This window comes from Barbus barbus, assembly GCF_936440315.1.
Source record: "Barbus barbus genome assembly, chromosome: 45".
Lineage (NCBI taxonomy): Eukaryota > Metazoa > Chordata > Actinopteri > Cypriniformes > Cyprinidae > Barbus > Barbus barbus.
The window spans coordinates 6,144,998-6,165,621 of record NC_136723.1 but is presented as its reverse complement, the minus strand read 5'-3'; the positions used below and the strand labels follow the sequence as shown (position 1 = coordinate 6,165,621).

The 20,624-nt window shown below is 37.6% G+C and overlaps 2 protein-coding genes across 8 annotated transcripts in view; one reads left to right on the top strand and one right to left on the bottom strand.

Moving 5' to 3' along the window:
• Positions 1-1,406, bottom strand: part of LOC306863854 (polypyrimidine tract-binding protein 3-like) — a 62,222-nt gene extending 60,816 nt beyond the window's left edge. The window contains exon 1 of one of the 7 annotated variants that reach the window (XM_079407406.1): positions 1,106-1,406. Coding sequence is in view for 2 of the 7 variants with exons in the window: in XM_079407405.1 (XP_079263531.1) it covers positions 1,102-1,113 (12 nt within the window). In the remaining 5 variants the exon portion in view is untranslated. Of the gene's footprint in view, positions 1-1,101 lie in introns of all 7 variants that reach the window. The other 6 variants (XM_079407408.1, XM_079407411.1, XM_079407405.1 and 3 more) reach the window with 6 other exon arrangements.
• A 2,674-nt stretch (positions 1,407-4,080) lies between these two features.
• Positions 4,081-20,624, top strand: part of LOC306864412 (hydroxysteroid dehydrogenase-like protein 2) — a gene marked incomplete at its 5' end in the record, with an annotated part of 17,956 nt that continues 1,412 nt past the window's right edge. The window contains 14 exons of the mRNA XM_079408422.1: positions 4,081-4,097; positions 4,870-5,033; positions 5,964-6,023; positions 6,104-6,218; positions 6,332-6,435; positions 6,560-6,658; positions 7,865-8,042; positions 8,137-8,144; positions 8,249-8,320; positions 9,166-9,286; positions 15,335-15,498; positions 19,120-19,314; positions 19,524-19,595; positions 19,706-19,852. Of these exons, the coding sequence (XP_079264548.1) occupies positions 4,081-4,097; positions 4,870-5,033; positions 5,964-6,023; positions 6,104-6,218; positions 6,332-6,435; positions 6,560-6,658; positions 7,865-8,042; positions 8,137-8,144; positions 8,249-8,320; positions 9,166-9,286; positions 15,335-15,498; positions 19,120-19,314; positions 19,524-19,595; positions 19,706-19,852 (1,516 nt within the window). The remainder of the gene's footprint in view (positions 4,098-4,869; positions 5,034-5,963; positions 6,024-6,103; positions 6,219-6,331; positions 6,436-6,559; positions 6,659-7,864; positions 8,043-8,136; positions 8,145-8,248; positions 8,321-9,165; positions 9,287-15,334; positions 15,499-19,119; positions 19,315-19,523; positions 19,596-19,705; positions 19,853-20,624) is intronic.

Below are 20,624 nucleotides of genomic sequence, written 5' to 3'. Positions count from 1 at the left end.
TGATTAAATAAAACATGCAAAACTCCACCTTGACGTGAACTGAGCCACGTATTGTAATTGCACATTATATTATGTTCTGATTTGCTTTATTAATAAAGCCAAATAATAAGCAACAGTAAAAGCGTCCGCGTGACGCAGAGAATCACTGAACTGATTTGTTGAAACGAACCGTTCGAAAGAACCGATTCCGCGAAACGAGTCATTAAAAAAAGACAATAAGTGGGTGAAATCTCATCTGTGCAGCACGCAGCCCCCCGCGTACTGGAGTGTAAACAATGACATCTAAGCACACTAAACAAAACCACACATATATATATAAAAGATAGACAGTTAATAAAACGCACGCGCAGTCGATACTGTAAACGCGCGACTGCGTACAATGGGAGCGCGCTCTGTTTATCGCGACGCGCTGGCTGTGCAAAAGTCGCCAAACGTAATATCGCGATATAAAGACGAATATCGCGTTATTCTTTAACAATCCTCACATAAACCCCACTTCAGAGCGTCGGAGGACGAAAGCGCTCGCGCTTAGCGCCAGGAAACACTGTTTCTAGACAGATTCGCATCAGAAACGCCCCTTCAATGCTTTAAAATGGCAGCAGCACATGAGGAGCTCTTATTTCCTTCATTCTTACCACTTCACCAATCTGTTTACCTCGAAATCATGCCGCGTATACAGAAGAGCAAGATTTGAACGCAAACGAGGAGTGCTTGTATAACAAAAGCTAGCAGCAAAACAACATAATATCATTTCTAAACAAACCCACTTCCTTGAATCTAACTTTAATCATGCTATATTCAGTGCTATACGCCCATGTTTCGCATCTCAATAACATTAACCGAAGATCTTAACCCATAAGCGACGTGCATCATCATTTTAACACAAGCCAAAAAAATAAAGTAAAACAGTCACTTGACAATATTTCTATTTGCATTTGAGCAAAGCCTAAGGTTACATCTCTAGCAGTTTACACGTTTGCTCCCTCCCCCACTTTTCCTCCCATGCCATTATTATCAATAATTACACACAATAATGCAACACTTCAATACATGAACAACCGAACAAGCGCGCGATAGGAAAATAAGGCACTGGAAACTCACATACCCATCCATTGCACAGAGCAAAACAGAGGCGAGGTGAAATAACAAGCACTGGGAAATGAAGAAAGGGTGCTGCTGTTACTACAGTTCGACTCCCGACACAAATACACTCTCTCTGGCACAAAGGCTCGCGCACACACTTCCTGCTCCTGACGCGAACACACACACACACACACACACATGTACAGACGCTTCTCTGTACAAAATGGCCTCCTCTTTCAGCAGACACACCTTTGAAGAACCGCGTAATATTTTTGTTTGCTGGACGTTTTGTTGAAAGCACCAATATAGAGTTCGCTATGGCGCGCGCTGACAATAAGTTGCGCGCGTCCGCTGTTTTCAAGCCCAGCGCGTGTCGTGTTTGGGATCATTTGTTGACACCAGGAGCTCTGTGGAGGATCATTTTGTTCTTGGAATATATTTATTAATTAGGGTAATGGGCCTTGGGGAACAGCTTTAAGAGCTTGACACTTGCAATAATAATACACGCAGTGTCAAACACTTCCTGGAGTGAACCATAAATTATTATGTCCCCGTTTGTTTTTTAAAAAAAAAACTATTTTTACATGCTTATCATATCATGACAGCAGTGAAGATGCTATCTACTCTGTACCTGAAGCGTGTAAGAACTTGTTTCACTTGTTGGACCGGCTGAGCTGCAGTCTTTTGTGTGTGTGTGTGTGTCTGTCACAAAACAGTACTGTGTAAGTAGTCTACGTGTAAACTATTCCGATGCACTGAGAACATGAATCAGCTGAAATTTTAATGCTGTAGTTTATATCAGGGAGTTTTAATAGGGGTCCTGGGTCCCCCAGAGGGCCGCAAAGGGCTAGCATATTGGGTCTGTGGAGAAAAAAACAGTGTAAAAAATAATAATGAGCTAAAATTAAAAAAAAAAAAATTATCAAACGAAATAAATACATTTGATTAAATATATTATTCTAATAAGTAGGCTAAATAAATCATTTATTAAATTAATGGATAAATAATTATAAAATATTTACTTTAAATTAAAAAACGATAAATAAATGAATAAACAGTACAATAATAAAGCAATAAAAACTAAATATATTCCAAATACAATTTTTTTTTCTTTTACAAATGATTAATCTAGGGGATCATATTTAGGGGAGACTGAAAACCTAGAGATATAGTTTCTGCTTGACTGAGAGAACACGGAGGTGTTTATATTGTGCTCTTGAAACAATCGCATGATGTTATAATAACTAAGTTTAGAAAAAAAATACTAGGAACAATGGGTGTAGGCAACCCAGGGAAATTGAAAAAAATAAAAAAGGAAAACAAGGAAACAAAATTGCAAAACTGGGTAAATCGTGTATGACAATAAAGCGTACACTTCTACCACAGCGCTCCAGCACTCCAGAGGGCGCTAGAGAGTAAACTGGCTAAATGAATACAGGCAGTGAGAAAGACATTGTAGTTTTCATTTGTAGAAATACAAAACATGTATTATTATTAATAAATCATTTTATTTATTTATTTTAATCACTACATAATTTTTATTTTAAGGGTTTTTAATATACATAAATTAATTTGTCTTTCTATTTAATTTTATACACGATATGAACAACAGAGTGTTTTGTGATAAAGCAAAAGGGATGAATTCGGTGCATTTTCCCTCGTTTTTGTTTTTATTATTTACCTGTTCTAAATGTTTATTATTATACATTATGAATGAAAAATGTCTTAGTATTGTTTGTATTCATATGCTTATAATCATTAAGGCATTACAAGTAACGCGAGTTACGTAATCAGATTACTTTTTTCAAGTAACTAGTAAAGTAATGCCTTACTTTTTAATTGACAAGAAAATATCTGAGTTACTTTTTCAAAAAAGTAATGCCAGTTACTGTTTTCCCATTTATTGACTGACTGTTCTCCTGTCCTCATGTTGGGATAAATCGGAAGTACAGAGGTGTTGTGTGAGAACAGGATGTTACTGTAGTTCTAGACTAAACGTGAATGTGCATTAACTCATCTCACTCTCAAAAAAACAGATTTAGTGTTCATCAAAATTAATTAAAACAATGAAATGTAAACTCAGAATATGACGCAAACCTGCAATAATTAAATATGTTAAATAACACAAATGTATCTAATCCCGTTTTATTAACCGATATCTTTGCTGCTGACCTTTGATGATCCAGTTCAACCATACTAATAAGCAAAAATTACTTTAGATAAGCTAACAATTGTGCTTCATTATTTTTTTTATTGTGTTGAACCTTCTTCTCCTGCGTTCTACTGTACAGACGTGAATTTACTCTTCCTTCAGCCTGAGGTTTATTCATTACACTTTTTGGTGTGAAAGGGCTTTTACAATTGCTATAAATAGAACTTCTTATATTAAAAACAATCAAGCCCTGCTCATATTTAAAAAGTAACGTTACACATTACTTTCCATAAAAAGTAACTAAGTACCGTAATTAGTTACTTTTTTTAGGGAGTAACGCAATATTGTAATGCATTACTTTTAAAAGTAACTTTCCCCAACACTGATCATAAAAAGTTGCATTTCCTTGCTACTTTATCACTAACATCGTTTATTTGTTTACATGCAAAGTAAAGGGTAAATAAAAACAATTTTATTACAATCTCATAATGAAATAATGCATTATATTAAGACTCTTTGAATAACACAGCAATTAATAAAGTATTTGTTGTATTATTTATGACCAGTTCCTTTCCAATTTTCCTTTCCACTCTCCATTGTTTTTGTTGTTTACTGAGTATTCTTTTATCGCATTTTTTAAAAAGTTCCTTTAAAAACAGTAGTGCGTTCTCGACTCAAGAGGAAGTAGAGTGAATGATGGCTCGGTGGAATCTGTTACTGGAGTAAAGGGCAAATTCACAGCCATCGTTTTCATCTGGAGGTCTTTGGCTTTCAGTACGTGTTGAGTTTAATGTTACACGCATTGCTTCTGTAGCTCATTCTATTTCCATATCAGACCAGACACAATGTTGCAGAACACAGGGTGAGTTAGTCTCATTCTTGCTGCTTAGCTCGTGTATTTTATTTTAGTGCACTTTCATAAATCAATTTGTTGACTAGTATTAAAATACTTGTTTTATAGACTACGTGTGAGAGCTTATTTCAACGCAATATTACATTAGCTATGTCTTGAAAGACCTACGAGGGCTGGAATGTGTTGTCAAACTTTGCATCCAACGTAGTTCATTTAACCGCAATCTGTTAAAACTGACTTCAGCAGATTATAGAAACATATGTCCCGTTATTATGGTATGTTTATAGTATTTTTAATAATTTGACCTTTACCCTAATTTCCCATGCGCAGCCGTCAAGGAATGCACCATGTGACTAACATTGATATACAGCAGTGCTTCATGACACAGGACAAAAAACTGGACAACAAAAAAGTGCAATCAATCAATGAATCAATTAATAAAAATAAGGTTATATGTAAAAGAGCCTCTGTGACCTTGTTAAACTCATAGTAGGTGAAATACGGAAAGCGTGCCATAAATGTTTTCATAGCACTGCTGAGAAAAGGTCACAATTGTGCAACATAACTTTAAAATAAAATAAAACATCTCTGAAGGTTTCATTTGTTTTCAATACAAGTGGCAGGTAAAATTTGACTGAATCAGTTGCAATACTTTAGATAAGATAAGAATATGATTATATCCACAGATATATCCATCTCTGATTATGTTTTGCCTATCCATCTCTGTAGTGCATTGATTATGATAGGATTGGATTATTATATGATTATGCATTCATTTTAGGAAGCTGGCAGGATATACCATCTTCATTACCGGAGCGAGTCGAGGTATTGGCAAGGCCATTGCTCTCAAAGCTGCACGGGACGGAGCCAATGTGGTCATCGCTGCCAAAACCGCCGATCCTCACCCCAAACTGCCGGGCACCATCTACACAGCTGCTGCAGAGAGTGAGCGCAGGACTCAGCTGCTCTTACCTTTAGAACTGGACACTACAGAGAGGAAAATTCCAAAGTAAAAATCCCATTCATTGTCTTTATAGAGAAAGCGATTTTTATCTATAGCTAATTAACTTAATAAACACAGTTGAGTTTTGTTTAGTTTTTTTAAAAACTAAATTCCCAGTTTATTTACATCACTCATAATTCTGAAGAGAGAGCCACCATGCGGCAGTGAATGCATTGCATGTGATTTGGTCAAGTTCTCTTCCATGCAATGTATTTATTGTTGTTCATGTCGATATCATATATATAGCATTGATGTGAAAATTGATCTGTATTACCAGGCCTAAAGTGTGCCAAGAAAATATTCCTGACACCATTACACCACCCGTCTGGACTGTTGTCAAAAGGCCACGGATTCATGTTGGGGATTGTGGCTTTGATTAATGGCCACTGGCCTGTTAATACCAACCAATCATTACTTGAATGGTGCACTGTTGTTGACCATGTGCATCACCACAACGCACAGTACCCATCTTCTATAAGCTACTTCCATCATGATCATGCACATGTCACAAAGCAAAGCAATTCTGAAAGAAGTCTCTTACGCTCACCAAGGCTTTATTGATCAATATACAGTAAAAACAGCAACTTTTATATTTTAAAGGAAAAGTTCATGCAGAAATAAAAAAATTGCCTCCAAGATGTAGATGAGTTGGATTCTCTGCAGTGAATGGGTGCCGTCAGAATGAGAGTCCAAACAGCTGATAAAATCATCACAATAATCCACACCACTCCAGTTCATCAATTAACATCTTGTGAAGCTAAAACCTGCATTGTCGTAAGAAACAAATCCATTGGTAAGCAAGTGATGTAATGCAAAATATTTGCTAAATAATTTCATCTGATAAATCTATGACCAATTGCCGTGCATCGTAGACGTCCGTAATGAGAAGCAGATCAATGAAGCCGTGGAACAAGCTGTGGAGAAATTTGGAGGTGAGTTACAGTATTTCATATTTCTCAAATTTTGAGCAGTATTTTAATTTGTTTTTAATCTTGTGTGGTTCTGTTGACAGGGATTGACATATTGGTCAACAATGCCAGTGCCATCAATTTAACAAGAACTCTGGAAACTCCAATGAAGAAAGTGGACCTTATGCTAGACATCAATCTCAGGGGAACGTACCTGACGTGAGTATTTATCACAATAAATTACAGAATTTTTTTCTATGTTAATCGACAGCTTGTTAGCTTGCTTTGAACCCACAATATTCTTCTAACTGTGGCCACTGTTTTCATTACAGGTCTAAACTGTGCATTCCACATCTTCTGAAGAGCAAGAACCCTCGCATACTTAACCTCAGCCCACCTCTAAACCTCAATCCCATCTGGGTCAAAGACCACACGGGTGAGCGCAAGAGCATTCTTACATTCAGTGCTCTAGGCCTTTGGTTTCAGACTATCACTGAACATTTATTCAGTAATAGTGACAAATAACGACATTGATCTTGTTTTCTGCTGTGTCTGTGTAGCGTACACCATGGCAAAGTATGGGATGTCCATATATGTACTTGGAATGGCCGAAGAGTTCAGGGGATCTATCACCGTTAATGCCTTATGGCCCAAGACAGGTAATGGCTTTCCTGCATCAGTCATTAAATAATTCAGTTTAGAGATCATTAATGCAAAAGTAGATATTGCCGAGTCTGTATTCTGTAATAAATATTTACAAAAATCCTACAAAGGAGTTGAATATTAAAGTGATAGTTCACCCAAAAATGAAATTGTCATCATTTACTCTACCCTCATGTCATTCCAAGCCCATACAACTTTCATTCCTCTTTGAAACAGTACTGAAGATATTGAAGATATAGGTTTTTGTCCTTCTGATGAAAGTCTATTCCAACAAAATGTTGATGCGTCAAAACTGTCCTAAAGACATTGTAAAAGTAATCTAGATGAATCAAGCAGTTTAATCCAAGTCTTCTGACGCAATTATTTTATTTAATAAATGGATGAATTTAGGCTTTTACTGACATATAAACACTGATCAAGGCACATTTATAGAGCTCATATTTGTTCTCATGTGTTACTTAAGCATCTTTGAGCTTCTGAAGAACCAATGAGATTGTTCTCACATGCCAAGCAGTCACATGTGATTGTTTTATTAAGTTTTGTGTCTTTTTTTTTAAGCTTGAATGTTCCAGTAAGTTCTTATTGTAACTGCAATAAGAGTGAAAAGAGTGACCAGAACACCGGTATTCCTCTGAAAATCGACTTACAGTATTTCACTAGAATATTCCACTGAATATTAAACTATAGGGAAATGTTACAGCCACTTTTACAATCGAAAAAGGATAAAAGGATAAAATCACCCCCAGGGTTATTATCATTAACTAAAATTCTTTGCTTGAAACAAAATAAATGTTAACTGAAATAAATTAAACATAACATTGATCATTTTAGTTTAAGTAAAACTAAACTAATAATAACTACACTAGTAGCAAAATTAACTAACTATAAGCTAAAACTAACATAATGTAAATATATACCTTGAATGCATTGTTGTTTTGGATAAAAGCATCTGCCAAATGCATAAATGTTAACGAGTGTATTTGTGGTGCTGTATGCAAATGAACAACAGGAAGCTGAAAGGATGTTCTTCTGTGAAGTCTCTTGTGAAAATGGTGCACACGCACCATTGTTTCACTTTTATTGATATTCAAAGCTTTAGAGCAGTATGTATTGTGAAACACTGTAAAAAAGAAGTGGAATTGAATATTAATCAAAATCAACAATGATAACTGAATCAGTCTTGTTGCATCATCTACCTTTAGCCATCCAGACAACATTAATGGACATGTTGGGTGGTTCTGGGATTGGTAAACAGTGCAGGAAGGTGGAGATCATGGCTGATGCAGCTTACGCCATCTTTAAACAACCCACCAGCTTCACGGGACAGTTTGTCATTGCTGAGGACATTCTCAGGAAGGAGGGCATTAAGGACTTTAATGTGTAAGCTGTTGAGCCAGGTTGGTTATGCAGTATTAATATTTCATGTTAAAGTGATAAAGTAACACATTTTTCTCTTCAATAATTATGGATAAAGGCAATATGGTTTTTATAAGTTATTTCAGCTATTGTTTTATACCCTGTATACAATAACATGACATTTCTGAATGTTGACACCGCACATAAAACATATCATTTTTTTTTTTTAGATCATCCATTGCTTCCTGACTTTTTCTTGGATCAAAAGCCAGAAGATCTAGCCAGGCAAATGGAGGAGCATGGTGAGTTATGAGGCATAACCAGCACATTTCCATTCATTTCCAAGCAAGTGCCAATATTTTAAGTCTCTCTTAAGGTGCCACTCCAGCTTTCAAAAGTGCAGATTCTGCCACCACGGGACCTGTTTCTGACTTGTTCAACACAATCTGAGGAATTCTCACTCCAGATATAGTGAAAATACACAAGGAGTGTACAGATTCGATTTATCAGGTATTTATGATATTACATTTAAAATTCTATGGCTTTTAGTCAATGTCTGCTAGTTAAAACACTTGCAAATGTCACACCGCTGGGTGGCTGATGCAGGGAACCCGAGGCTCCAACAGCGCCCTCAGACAGCTAAACGTTACCCGTTTCTTAACAGCCAGAGACCCTGCCCCCCCCCCCCCCCCCCCCCACTTAGCTCAAGCTGGGCCTGTCCTTCTTACTCAACAAGCGTCCACCGCTCTACCACTGTTCGCTCGCAGGCCCCCGTGTTTCAGAGGCAGGGACTGAGGATGATTCTCCCTTCCCTCTGATTGGCCTGCACCCTCAGGTCATCAGACAGGTCAGGGAAGACAGGTGCTCTGTCCTCCTGGTGTTCTCACTCTGGAGGAATCAGACATGGTTCCCCGAGTTGATCCAGCGGTTCCCCTTGGCCAATTCCATTAAGCAACGACATCCTCTCTCAAACAAGAGACATGATCTGGCATCCCTGGCCCGAGCCGTTGAGTCTTCATATTTGGCCCCTTGACGGGAGACTTTACAGCTCCCCACGATGGTGATTAATAATAATTTGGAGGTACAGCCCCATCTACAAGAAGCCTCTACGCCCTTAAATGGTCAGTCTTTTCTGAATGGTGTGCAGCACGGAGCGAGGACCCATCCTCTTGTGACGTGTCATCTGTGCTAACCTTTTTGCAGGACCTGCTGGATAATGGGCCCACCCCTTCCACATTCAAAGTATATGTGGCAGCCATGGCCTTGCAGTCAGTCTGCAAAAACGACCTTGTCATTAAGTTCCTGAAAATCAAGATGACGCCGCTTTGTTCGGATGCCGTCCAGGTCGCTCCGCTAAGATTGTGTTTTTATCTACTTTTTTACTTAGTTTTACTTTCTCTTTTTACACATCTCATGTCGGCAATGACCTATAACAAAGAAACACTTTTGAACATTGGAAACCGCTACACCAACCTGTTTCAGGACACTTTATCCAGGAATCCAGCATGGCCTCTGGAGATTCTTCGGAACGCAGAGATGAACACTAACCCCCCGAGGCCACGGATCAAGAAACACCGCGGGAAACGTGCTGGGATTCGAGATAGACTCAGGAAAAGGGCTCACAGTCCTCCCCTTCCAAGCATTCTGCTCGCAAATGTCCAATCCATGGTGAATAAGATGGACGATCTTAGAGCCAGGATTAGTTTCCAATGGGACATAACGGACTATAACATCCTTTGTTTGTCAGAAACGTGGCTTTCGTCCTCGGTCCCGGACACTGCTGTAATGCCAAGTGATAACTTCTCTGTTTTTCGGACTGACAGAGCAGCAAAGGCCGGTAAATCCAGGGGTGGAGAAGTGTGTTTCATGATTAACAAGAAATGGTGTGAACCCAAGAATATCTCCATTCTGTCGTATTCCTGCTCGCCTCATCTGGAACATCTTTCCATTATTTGCTGCCCATTTTATCTGCCCCGGGAGTTTTCATCGATCATTGTTACTGCTGTGTACATTCCACCACAGGCGGACACCGCTTGGCTTTATCTAAACTTCACAATGTGCTCAGCGGCTACATTAACAAACATCCTGACGCTGCCTTTATCATCACGGGGGACTTTAACAAAGCTAACCTCAGACGGGTCATGCCGAACTTTCACCAACATGTATCCTGTCCAACTAGAGGACCAAACACACTGGATCATTGCTACACTCAGTTCAAGAATGCCTACAAAGCCCGCTCACTTCCGGCTTTTGGTAAATCGGACCATGCCGCCATTTTTCTAACACCGGGATGCAAACAAAGGCTCGTTCAGGATCCTCCGGTGCAGAGAGTAGTGACGCGCTGGTCCTCCCACTCAGAGGGTATGCTGCAGGCGGCTCTTGATGACGTCGACTGAGACATGTTCCGGGCGAGTTCTTCTGACGTCAGCGAGTTCACGGATGTAGCATTAAGCTTTGTAAACACGCTAACCGAGCAAGCTACAGAAACAATAACAATAAGGACATTCTCCAACCAGAAACTGTGGGTGGACAGAACAATCCGTGCCGCGGTTAACACATGCACTGCCGCTTACAATGAGGCTCTTCTGACCAGGAATATGAGTGAGTACAAAGCATCGTGCTATGCTCTCTCCGACGCGCAGTAAGAGCCACTAAACACATATACAGAGAGAGAATTGAGTCTCATTTCCAGCTCAATGACTCTCGACGGATGTGGCAGGGACTGAGGACCATCTGTGCCTTCGGAAACAAATCCTCCGCTGAGGTGAGAGCAGATCCGTTGCTGGCCGACGAGTTAAACATCTTCTTCGTCCGCTTCAATTGCAATGGCAGAAGCGCGTCTCTGCCGTCCAGCGCTGATGGGATAACCGGCCGTGTTCTGAGGTCCTGCGCTGATCAGCTCGCTGGTTTGTTCACGTCTATCTTTAATGAGTCCCTTGCTACCTCCGTGGTTCCCACCTCATTTAAAAAATCCGTAATAATCCCTGTGCCTAAGAACAATAAACCCTCTTGCCTGAATGACTATTGCCCAGTTGCCCTCACATCTATAGTCATGAAGGTTTTTGAGAGACTTGTAAAGAGCCACATTTGCTCCTCCATCCCTGATACTCTGGACCCTCTTCAGTTTGCCTATCGCCCAAACAGATCCACGGACGATGCCATTTCTCACGTCCTCCACTCTTCCCTCACACACTTGGACAGCAACAATGGGAATTATGTAAGGCTGCTATTCATTGACTATAGCTCAGCTTTCAGCACTAGTCCCCATCAAGCTGGCTTCTAAACTCACTGACCTCGGCCTAAACTCCTCACTCTGTGACTGGATTCAAGACTTCCTCACCGGCAGACCTCAAGTGGTGAAAGTTCGCCAGTTCACCTCAAACTCCATCACCCTGAACGTAGGAGCCCCACAGGGCTGTGTCCTGAGTCCCCTGCTCTACTCTCTCTACACGCATGACTGCGTGTCCTCTCACAGCTCCACAACTATTATCAAATTCGCTGATGATACTGTGGTTCTGGGCCTCATCTCCAACAACGATGAGACCGCATACTTGGATGAGGTAGAGAGACTCACATCATGGTGCCAGGACAACTGTCTCTCTCTGAATGTGAGCAAAACTAAAGAGCTGATCATGGACGTTAGGAAGAGACAGCAGCAGCCCTACACTCCTCTTATGATCAGTGGGACCCCTGTGGAGAGGGTGAGCAACTTCAAGTACCTCGGTGTAAACATCTCTGAGAACCTGACTTGGACTACACACATCCAAACACAGGTTAAGAAAGCCAGGCAAAGACTGTACCATCTGCGACAGCTGAGGAAATTCAGGGTCTCACCAGCAATCCTGAAAACTTTCTATTCAGGGACCATAGAAAGTGTATTGACAGTGCATCTCAGTGTGTTATGGAAACAGCTCCAATCAGGACTGCAAAGCACTACAGAGAGTTGTGCGCTTAGCTGAGCGCATCTCAGGGTCTGCTCTCCCCTCTCTGCAGGACATCTACCTCAAACGCTGCAAAAGTAGAGCTGTTAAAATCATCAAGGACTCTAATCACTTTGCTTCCATCTGGTAAGCGCTTCCATAGCCTGATGGCAAAAACTGAGAGACTTCGGAGGAGCTTCTTCCCCCAGGCCATCAGGCTCCTAAACTCTAACTCTGTGTAATAACATCACTTGACTCCATGTTAACATCACTATATCAGTAAGCTATTCATAATTTTTCTCTACCTCATATTGCTGCTATTTAAATACCCTGTACAACTTTTTTGCACATTCTTTTTGCACATTCATGTAATATTACTATTTATGTCAACAACATACTGATCTGCACATTTATATTTATGTTTTTTTATCTTTTATTTTATTCTTTTTATTTATTATTATTTTTTTTTCTACTTTTCTTTTTCTTAATATTTGTCTATATAATTGCACTGTCCTTGGAGCGGACCTGACTTACATTTCACTGCTGGTTGTACTCTGTATAATTGTGTATGTGACGAATAAAAATCTTGAATCTTGAAAAACCCTGGGGAAAAAAATACCTAACTGCATTCTGAAGACCTTGATTAGCTGGTCCAGGTGTGTTTGATTAGCTTTGGTGCTAAACTCTGCAGCGACACTGGCCCTCCAGGATCAACGCTCCCCACCCCTGGTATAATCGAACATTCGTTCCCTACATGTAAACTATTCCAATGCATTGAGAATATGAATTAAAATTTGAATACAATGGTTTTATACCAGGGGTTTTATACTGAGATCCAGGGGCCCCAAGGGAATGCTGATGGCAGTGTTGCCAATTTAGCTATTTTGTAGCTATATTTAGCGACTTCCCCACCCATTTTGAGACGTTTTTTCAAAGGTTTAGGGACAAAAATAGCAACTTCTTGGACAAACCTTATCTAAGTTCTCATCTTGCCTACTGATCGATATTCATCAATTTGCCATTATGATGTCATCTAGTAACATTTAGCTACCAGTTTTAGCTAGTTTTAATTGAAAGCAGTTGGCAACACTGGCTATTGAGTCTGTGGAGAAGTGAAAAGAGAAAAACAGAGTTAAAGAAAAAAACACTAAATTTGATTCAAATAAACTTTTATTTAGATTTTAATTAATTATTGATTAAATATGTTACAATGGGCATCAGTGGAGTAAGGATCCAAATGCAGCTTTATTGTTCCAGAGGGTTGAGGACAAACAGGCAGGGTCAAGCACTAGCAAACACGATAGCGCAGGCAAGGCAAAAGTGTAATCCCATAACAGGCAAGAGGTTTGGGCAGGCAGAAAACAATCAATAAACAGAGAAAACAGTCAGAGTTAAACACAGAGACAAGGGAAGACCACTCAGAAATGTTCACCATGGCAAAACAAGATTTAGCCCTGAGTGAGCTTAAATAGCCTGGTTAATCTACAACAGGTGTGAGTGTAATCAGTTCCTGGAAAGGGGATCATGGGAAATGGGAGTCCTGGAAGGACTTGTCAGCATGGTGATGGAGCCCTCTGATAGTGAGCAGGAGAAACAACAAGGACCGAATTCAGAAAACAAATGGATGAATAAATCATTAACTTTACTTTAAATAAATAAATAAAAATGACTAAATAAATGTGATTTGAATAAATAAATGAATGCATAAATGATGTAAAAAAATAAACAATACATTTAACAGACTGCAATATAGCAATAAAAAACAAATATATTTATGCAATAAAACATAAATATATAAATAATGCGATAAAACATGTATTATATATATATTCCAAATACAGTTTAGAGATGTTTATAATATTATTAATTGGGTCTTTAAAGCATAGATACATTTTGGGATGGGTCTCTCACAGATGATCATTTGGGGGTCTGTAGCATCTAAATGGACGAAAATCCATGGTTTATTGTATCTACTTGACTGAGAGACCAGACAAGACACAGGTTCTTCATTCAACACACTACAATCTTGAAACAATTGTGCATTGTGTAACGTGATTTAAAAAAAATAATAATAATACCATTATTATAAAATAATATTACCATAATAATATCATGCATGCAATATATGCAACCCAGGGAAATAAAAATGACATTTTTGCAACCATGTCTATTCGGATGAATACTGCTCGACCACAGCTCTCCAACAAACTAGATGGCGCTAAGGAATAAACTGGGAAATGGTATACAGAGAATGAGAAAGAGATCTAGGTGTAGTTTTCATTTGCAGAAATAGAAAGACATGTATTATTATATTATTAAATCATTGGAATTATTGTTACTTATTAATATTAACCATTAATAATTGTTATCATTGAGGAATTTTTATATACATAAAAATAATGTATGGTCTTTTTTTCATTATACACGTTTTCATAAAACTAGTGTTTTGTAATTATGTAAAAGCAAAAAGGATTAAGCAGCGCATTTTCCCTCATTTTTGTTTTCTTATAACCTTTTCTAAATGTCGTTCATTATATATTATAAATTAAAATTGGTCTTAGTGTTGTGTATAATCATAATAAAGTTGCATTTCCTGCTTTATCCGTAACATTGTTTATTTATTTATTACTTACCTGAAAGGAAAAGGGTACATAAAAACAACTTTATCAGCAGACTTCTAATAAAACAACACATTTTTTGTTATACTATTAAGTTAAATCATGCATTATATTACACCGCAGGAGATCCTTTTAATAGACAACGTAGCTAAATGCAATCTATTAAAACTGACTTGGCATTTCAGCAGATTATAAAAACATATTTCCCGTATGTTTATAGTTTTATGTATTATTTTTTGGAACTTTTTTAAATTTCACCTTTACCCCAATTTCCTATGCGCAGGTATCAAGTGAAGGAATGCAAACAACTGTGATTAACATTGTTATGCAGCACTGCTTCATGACACATAGGACAAGTACTAGGAAATACTATATATATATATATATATATATATTATATATTTTCATTATCTCTCTCACACACACACACACACACACACACACACACACATATAGAGGTCAAATGAATGCAAATAGGGCCATAAATGTTGTTTTCATAAATATCTGACATTGCTGTCAAGAATTCACACAATGATGAAACAACTTTAAAAAAAACAAAAATCTCAGATTAATTTCAGCCAATGCTGTTTTTAAAATAAATGGCAGGTAAAATTCTGGAATTTGACTTTGAAGCAGTTACATGACTTTAGATTTACTAAGAATATGATTATGTCTACAAATATTTATATTGCTGATTAGTTATGTTTTGCCTATCCATCTCTGTAGTGCATTGATTATGATAGGATTGGATTATTATATGATTATGCATTCATTTTAGGAAGCTGGCAGGATATACCATCTTCATTACCGGAGCGAGTCGAGGTATTGGCAAGGCCATTGCTCTCAAAGCTGCACGGGACGGAGCCAATGTGGTCATTGCTGCCAAAACCGCCGATCCTCACCCCAAACTGCCGGGCACCATCTACACAGCTGCTGCAGAGAGTGAGCGCAGGACTCAGCTGCTCTTACCTTTAGAACTGGACACTACAGAGATTCAGTAAAAACACATTTATTTTCTCCATAGAGGAAATTATTTTTTATCTATAGCTAATTAACTTTTTTTTTAAACTAAATTCCTAGTTTATTTCTTCAAGTTTTTAAATATACTTTTATATTGCAATAATTTCACAGTCAATATTCAAATGAATGTAGAAACAACTTAAAGACCGTATATTTTTAAAATTTGTTTAGTGTCATGATTTTTATGACCGAAGGCGAGTATCACTGATACCATTTCTACTGATGTCTCTTGGAAATTGTTCTTTTTTCCCCTAATATTTAACCATTCATTAGCCTATATGTAATGTCAATTATACTAACATTACAGTATAATTGAGAGCTATCATTTGAACGTTTATTAGACTTTTAAAAAATATCGACTTCTAATTTAAGTGAACTAAAAACAACATTCACATAAACCCATAGTAATAAATGGCATATTTACCTGTGCCTTTCAGCAAGTAGGAAATGTAATAAAATGATCAAACACTGAATTCTAAATTAAATATAGATGAATCCTTAAAGCTACAAAAGTTATTGATTTCCTCTTTTTTTTCTTTTGTTCTTTGATTAACAGACATCACTGCAGCTGGGTTGATAGCTTTTTTGGCTGCTATTACTTTAAGAGTTCCCGCTGCTGAATGTGACGTGGATCTGAGACGCATGCTTGTAGTTCATTCACGCTTTTAATATGAAATGACACAGGCTACAACGTACATCACCATATGTGTGCATGCAATTGAAGAGCAAACCCTAGCTCTGCCCCTGTGTATATTAAACTGGAAAAATTAATTGCATGCTAATTTTGACAGCACTAGTATTTATTATTGTTTATATGTTTATATAAATATCATTAGACGATGTAGCATTGGCTTGAAAATAGATGGTATCAGCAGGCTTAAAGATTGCCAAGAACATATTCCTGACACCATTACGCCCCTCCAACCATCTGCATTGTTGGCATGAGACCATAGATTCACAATGTTGCTTATATTTCTGACACCATTCCACCACTGCCTGGACTTTTAACAACTGTTCATTGCCACAAGGCCATGGATTCATGTTGGGGATTGTGGCTTTGATTAACTGCCATTGGCCCATTAATACCAACCAATCATTACTTGAATGTCGCAGCCCATTACAGCACTGTTTTTGATCATTGCATCACCTTGTATATCTGATCATCATGATCATGCATCATGTCACAAAGCAAAGACCGTCTCAGACTGGTTTTGTGAAAATCAGTTAACACAGTTCCAATAAAACACTTTTCACAGCATGTGAAAATATGCAGATATTACAGTACATTTTAGAAAGAATGCTCACCAAGGCTGCATTTACTGTTTACGGTAAAAACAGTAACTTTTATATTTTAAGGGAATAGTTCACGCAGAAATTAAAATTTGCCTCAGGACATCCAAGATGTAGATGAGTTTGTTTCTTCATCAGAATGGATTTGGAGAAATGTAGCGTTACATCTCTTGCTCAGCAATGCAGTGAATGGGTGCCGTCAGAATGAGAGTCCAAACATCTGCTTAAAACATCTAAATAATCCAAAAGTAATCTACACAGCACTCCAGTCTATCAATTAACATCTTGTGAAGTAAAAAACTGCATGTTTGTAAGAAACAAATCCACCATTATTTCCAACCACAATACAAGTACTCTATTCATAACATTGCTTACTCCAGTGAAAAAGTCATCTCATCTGAATCAGGAGAGAAATCTGTCATTTAACTGGTTTGCACTCTATGTGCCATGTGCCTTATGCCGCTTTATCTATCTCTTTCTTTATTTCTCTACAATGTCCTCATTTGTATATCTGTAGTTGTATGTACGTATGTTTAAACTGTATTTATCTGTATTTGAACGTCTACTGTCAGTGTTTTAAATGTTAATTGTATGCACCAAGGATCTGAGAGTAACGCAATTTCAATTCTCTGTATGTATGTGCCGTACATGTGGAAGAATTGACAATAAAGCAGACTTGACTTGACTTATTATATTCAGTAGCTTATCCTAGTTGATAGGTTATTTAGTCCCAATATACCAGGAAGTGACGATTTTGTTCTCTTTGACTCGTTGGATGGAAACGGTGCTTGTTTGCAAATGTTTTATGCGATATTCCAATTTTGTGCATAAGTTAAATTCGCAACTTTGGATGGAAACCCAGCTACTGCCACGAACAACAAAACAGGCAAAAGGCCAAAAGCGTTATTTAATTAAATTAACAAGCTAACCAAACCTCCATGTCATAACGTTCTAGCTTCAGATGAGCTTTGCTGTTCCTTCTTGAATTATATTTTAGAAAAGACAGGTGCCGTTCACCAAAGTTTTTCTGGTGAGGCTATGAAGTTTAGTTTCAAAACTAATCTCTCTGGCCAGTCTCTTTCTTGCTTCTCTCTGACTAATCCATCTTCTGTTTTCTGAGTTAATCTTGAAATCCAATTCTTCATCCTGCTGACTTGATCCTGCTCTTACTTCTCTTCGGAAACTCTGCCATTCTGTCATCTCTGCACCTATTTCTCACTTCATAAATACATCTCTTGTCTCTGCTTTTTTCCCTCTGCAACTTAAAACTGCCGCAGTTACCCCAGTCCTCAAGAAACCCAACCTCGACCCCTCAGTTATATCCAATTATCGCCCTATTTCAAATTTACCTTTCATTGCTAAATTATTGGAAAGCACTGTTGCCTCCCAGTTTCAGTCTTTCCTAGTTGCAAAAAATCCTGTTGATCCTTATCAATCTGGTTTTTGCATAGTACTGAAACTGCACTTTTAAAGGTAGTGAAGGTAGTGTTCTACCTCTCCTACTTGACCTTAGGCTCCCATGATTTACTTATTTTCCACCTTTCGGATGTGAGTATATTTGGTGTTGCTCTTTTGGTCTCTGTGATAGACAATTGTATATTTCTGTGCAAGATTTTCGTTCTCCCACCGTACCACTGAAGCAAGGTGTCCCCCAGGGATTAGTTCTCGGTCCATTATTATTCATAATTTACATTCTACTTCTGGGTCAGATTTTACATCGCATGTTTTTGGGATCATTTCTATGCCAATGAAATCCAAATATACACTACCTGTAGGCCTACTCTATCGATTCAAATTAAAATAATTTATAAATTATTACTTATTAGCTTCTGAGCTAAATCCACTTGACAGTGTTTCAGCAATAATGATTTGTGTCTTTATAGAGATGAGTGTAACTTTCCTGAATCTCAAACAGTAGAGCATGTCACCAACAACACCAAGGTCATGGGTTCGAATCTCAGGGAAAGCAGAACTGATAAAGTGTAAATGGATACCTTGAATGCAGTGTTGCTTTGAATAAAAGCGTCTGCCAAATGCATAAATGTAAATGAGTGTATTTGTGGCGCTGTATGCAAATAAACAGGAAGCTGAAATGATGAAAGTCTCTCATTAAAATGCTGAACCTTTTATTGATATTCAAAACTTTATAACAACATGTATTGTGAAACATGCTGTGAAAATGAGGTGGAATTGAATATTAATAAAAATCAACAATGATAACTGAATTAGTCTTGTTGCATCATCTACCTTTAGTCATCCAGACGGTGGCCATGGACATGTTGGGTGGTTCTGGGATTGGTAAACAGTGCAGGAAGGTGGAGATCATGGCTGATGCTGCCTATGCCATCTTTAAACAACCCACCAGCTTCACGGGACAGTTTGTCATTGATGAGGATATTCTCAGGAAGGAGGGCATTAAGGACTTTGATGTGTATGCTGTTGAGCCAGGTTGGTTATGCAGTATTAATATTTCATGTAAAAGTGGTAAAGTAATACATTTTCCTATTGAATCATGGTTCAATATTGAATCATTGGTTTGTATAAAAGTTATTTCACTGTATTTTTAGACCCTGTTTACAATAACATGAGATTTCTGATTTATTACAGAAAACTGAATGTCAACACAGCACATAAAACATATCTTAATTTTTTTTTAGGTCATCCATTGCTTCCTGACTTTTTCTTGGATCTACAGCCAGAGGATCTGGCCAGGCAAATGGAGGAGCATGGTAAGTTATAAGGCATTAATAGCACATTTCATCTGTTTTTGTTCTGCATTGACTTCCAAGCAAACTTCAGCAGACGACTCATAGTGTCGATATTTGAACTCTCTCTTCAGGTGCCATTCCAGCTTTCAAAAGTAGAAAAGCCAGTGCAGATTCTGCCGCCACAGGACCAGTTTCTGACATGTTCAACATAATCAGAGGACTTCTCAGTCCAGATATAGTGAAAACCACACAAGGAGTGTACAGATTCAATTTATCAGGTACTTATGATATATTTAAAACATTTGAGTTAAAGTTTTATGGCTGTCTGCTAGCTGAAACACTCTTCAAAATGTCTTTTTTGTTCCACTGAATAATAAACAATAGGGTATGGAAGCCTGTTTCTGCCACATAAGGGGAAAAAAACATGCTTTGGTAAATCATAATTATGACAAATTTGAATTATGCTACAAAAAGTCATGGTCATATTATGAATTCAATTTTGAGATTATGAGATTATCACAAATTTATAATGATTTTTATATATATATATATATAAAAGAAATCCAAATTATGAGATAAAAAGTAATTATGACATAAATCTAAATTATAATGCCAAAAAAAATCTAAATTGTGATGTAAAATTAAAATTGAGATAAAAAAAAAATCCAAATTATGAGTCATTGCTGACTGTCATGCTCCATGGTTTATCTCATAATTATGACTTGTGTTGAAAAACTGGAAGTTGGCATGCGAAGTCATGAGGTCAGTTTCAACTTTCTACCGCATAAAATATTTTTTTGGCCATAATTATTACTTCTTATTACCTGATTATGACTTGGTGTGTCATAATTTTGTAATACTTTCGACTTTGAATTGTATAAATATGACAATAAATGAGTATGTCATACTTTTGACTTTTTATGTCATACTTATGTTTTTATTTAAGTATGATTTAATAGGGATATGTAACCACACATACACATTAATATTTATAGTATTTCATTTCTGGGGAAATCATCATCTTGGACTCACAGGTGTATCTCAAATTTG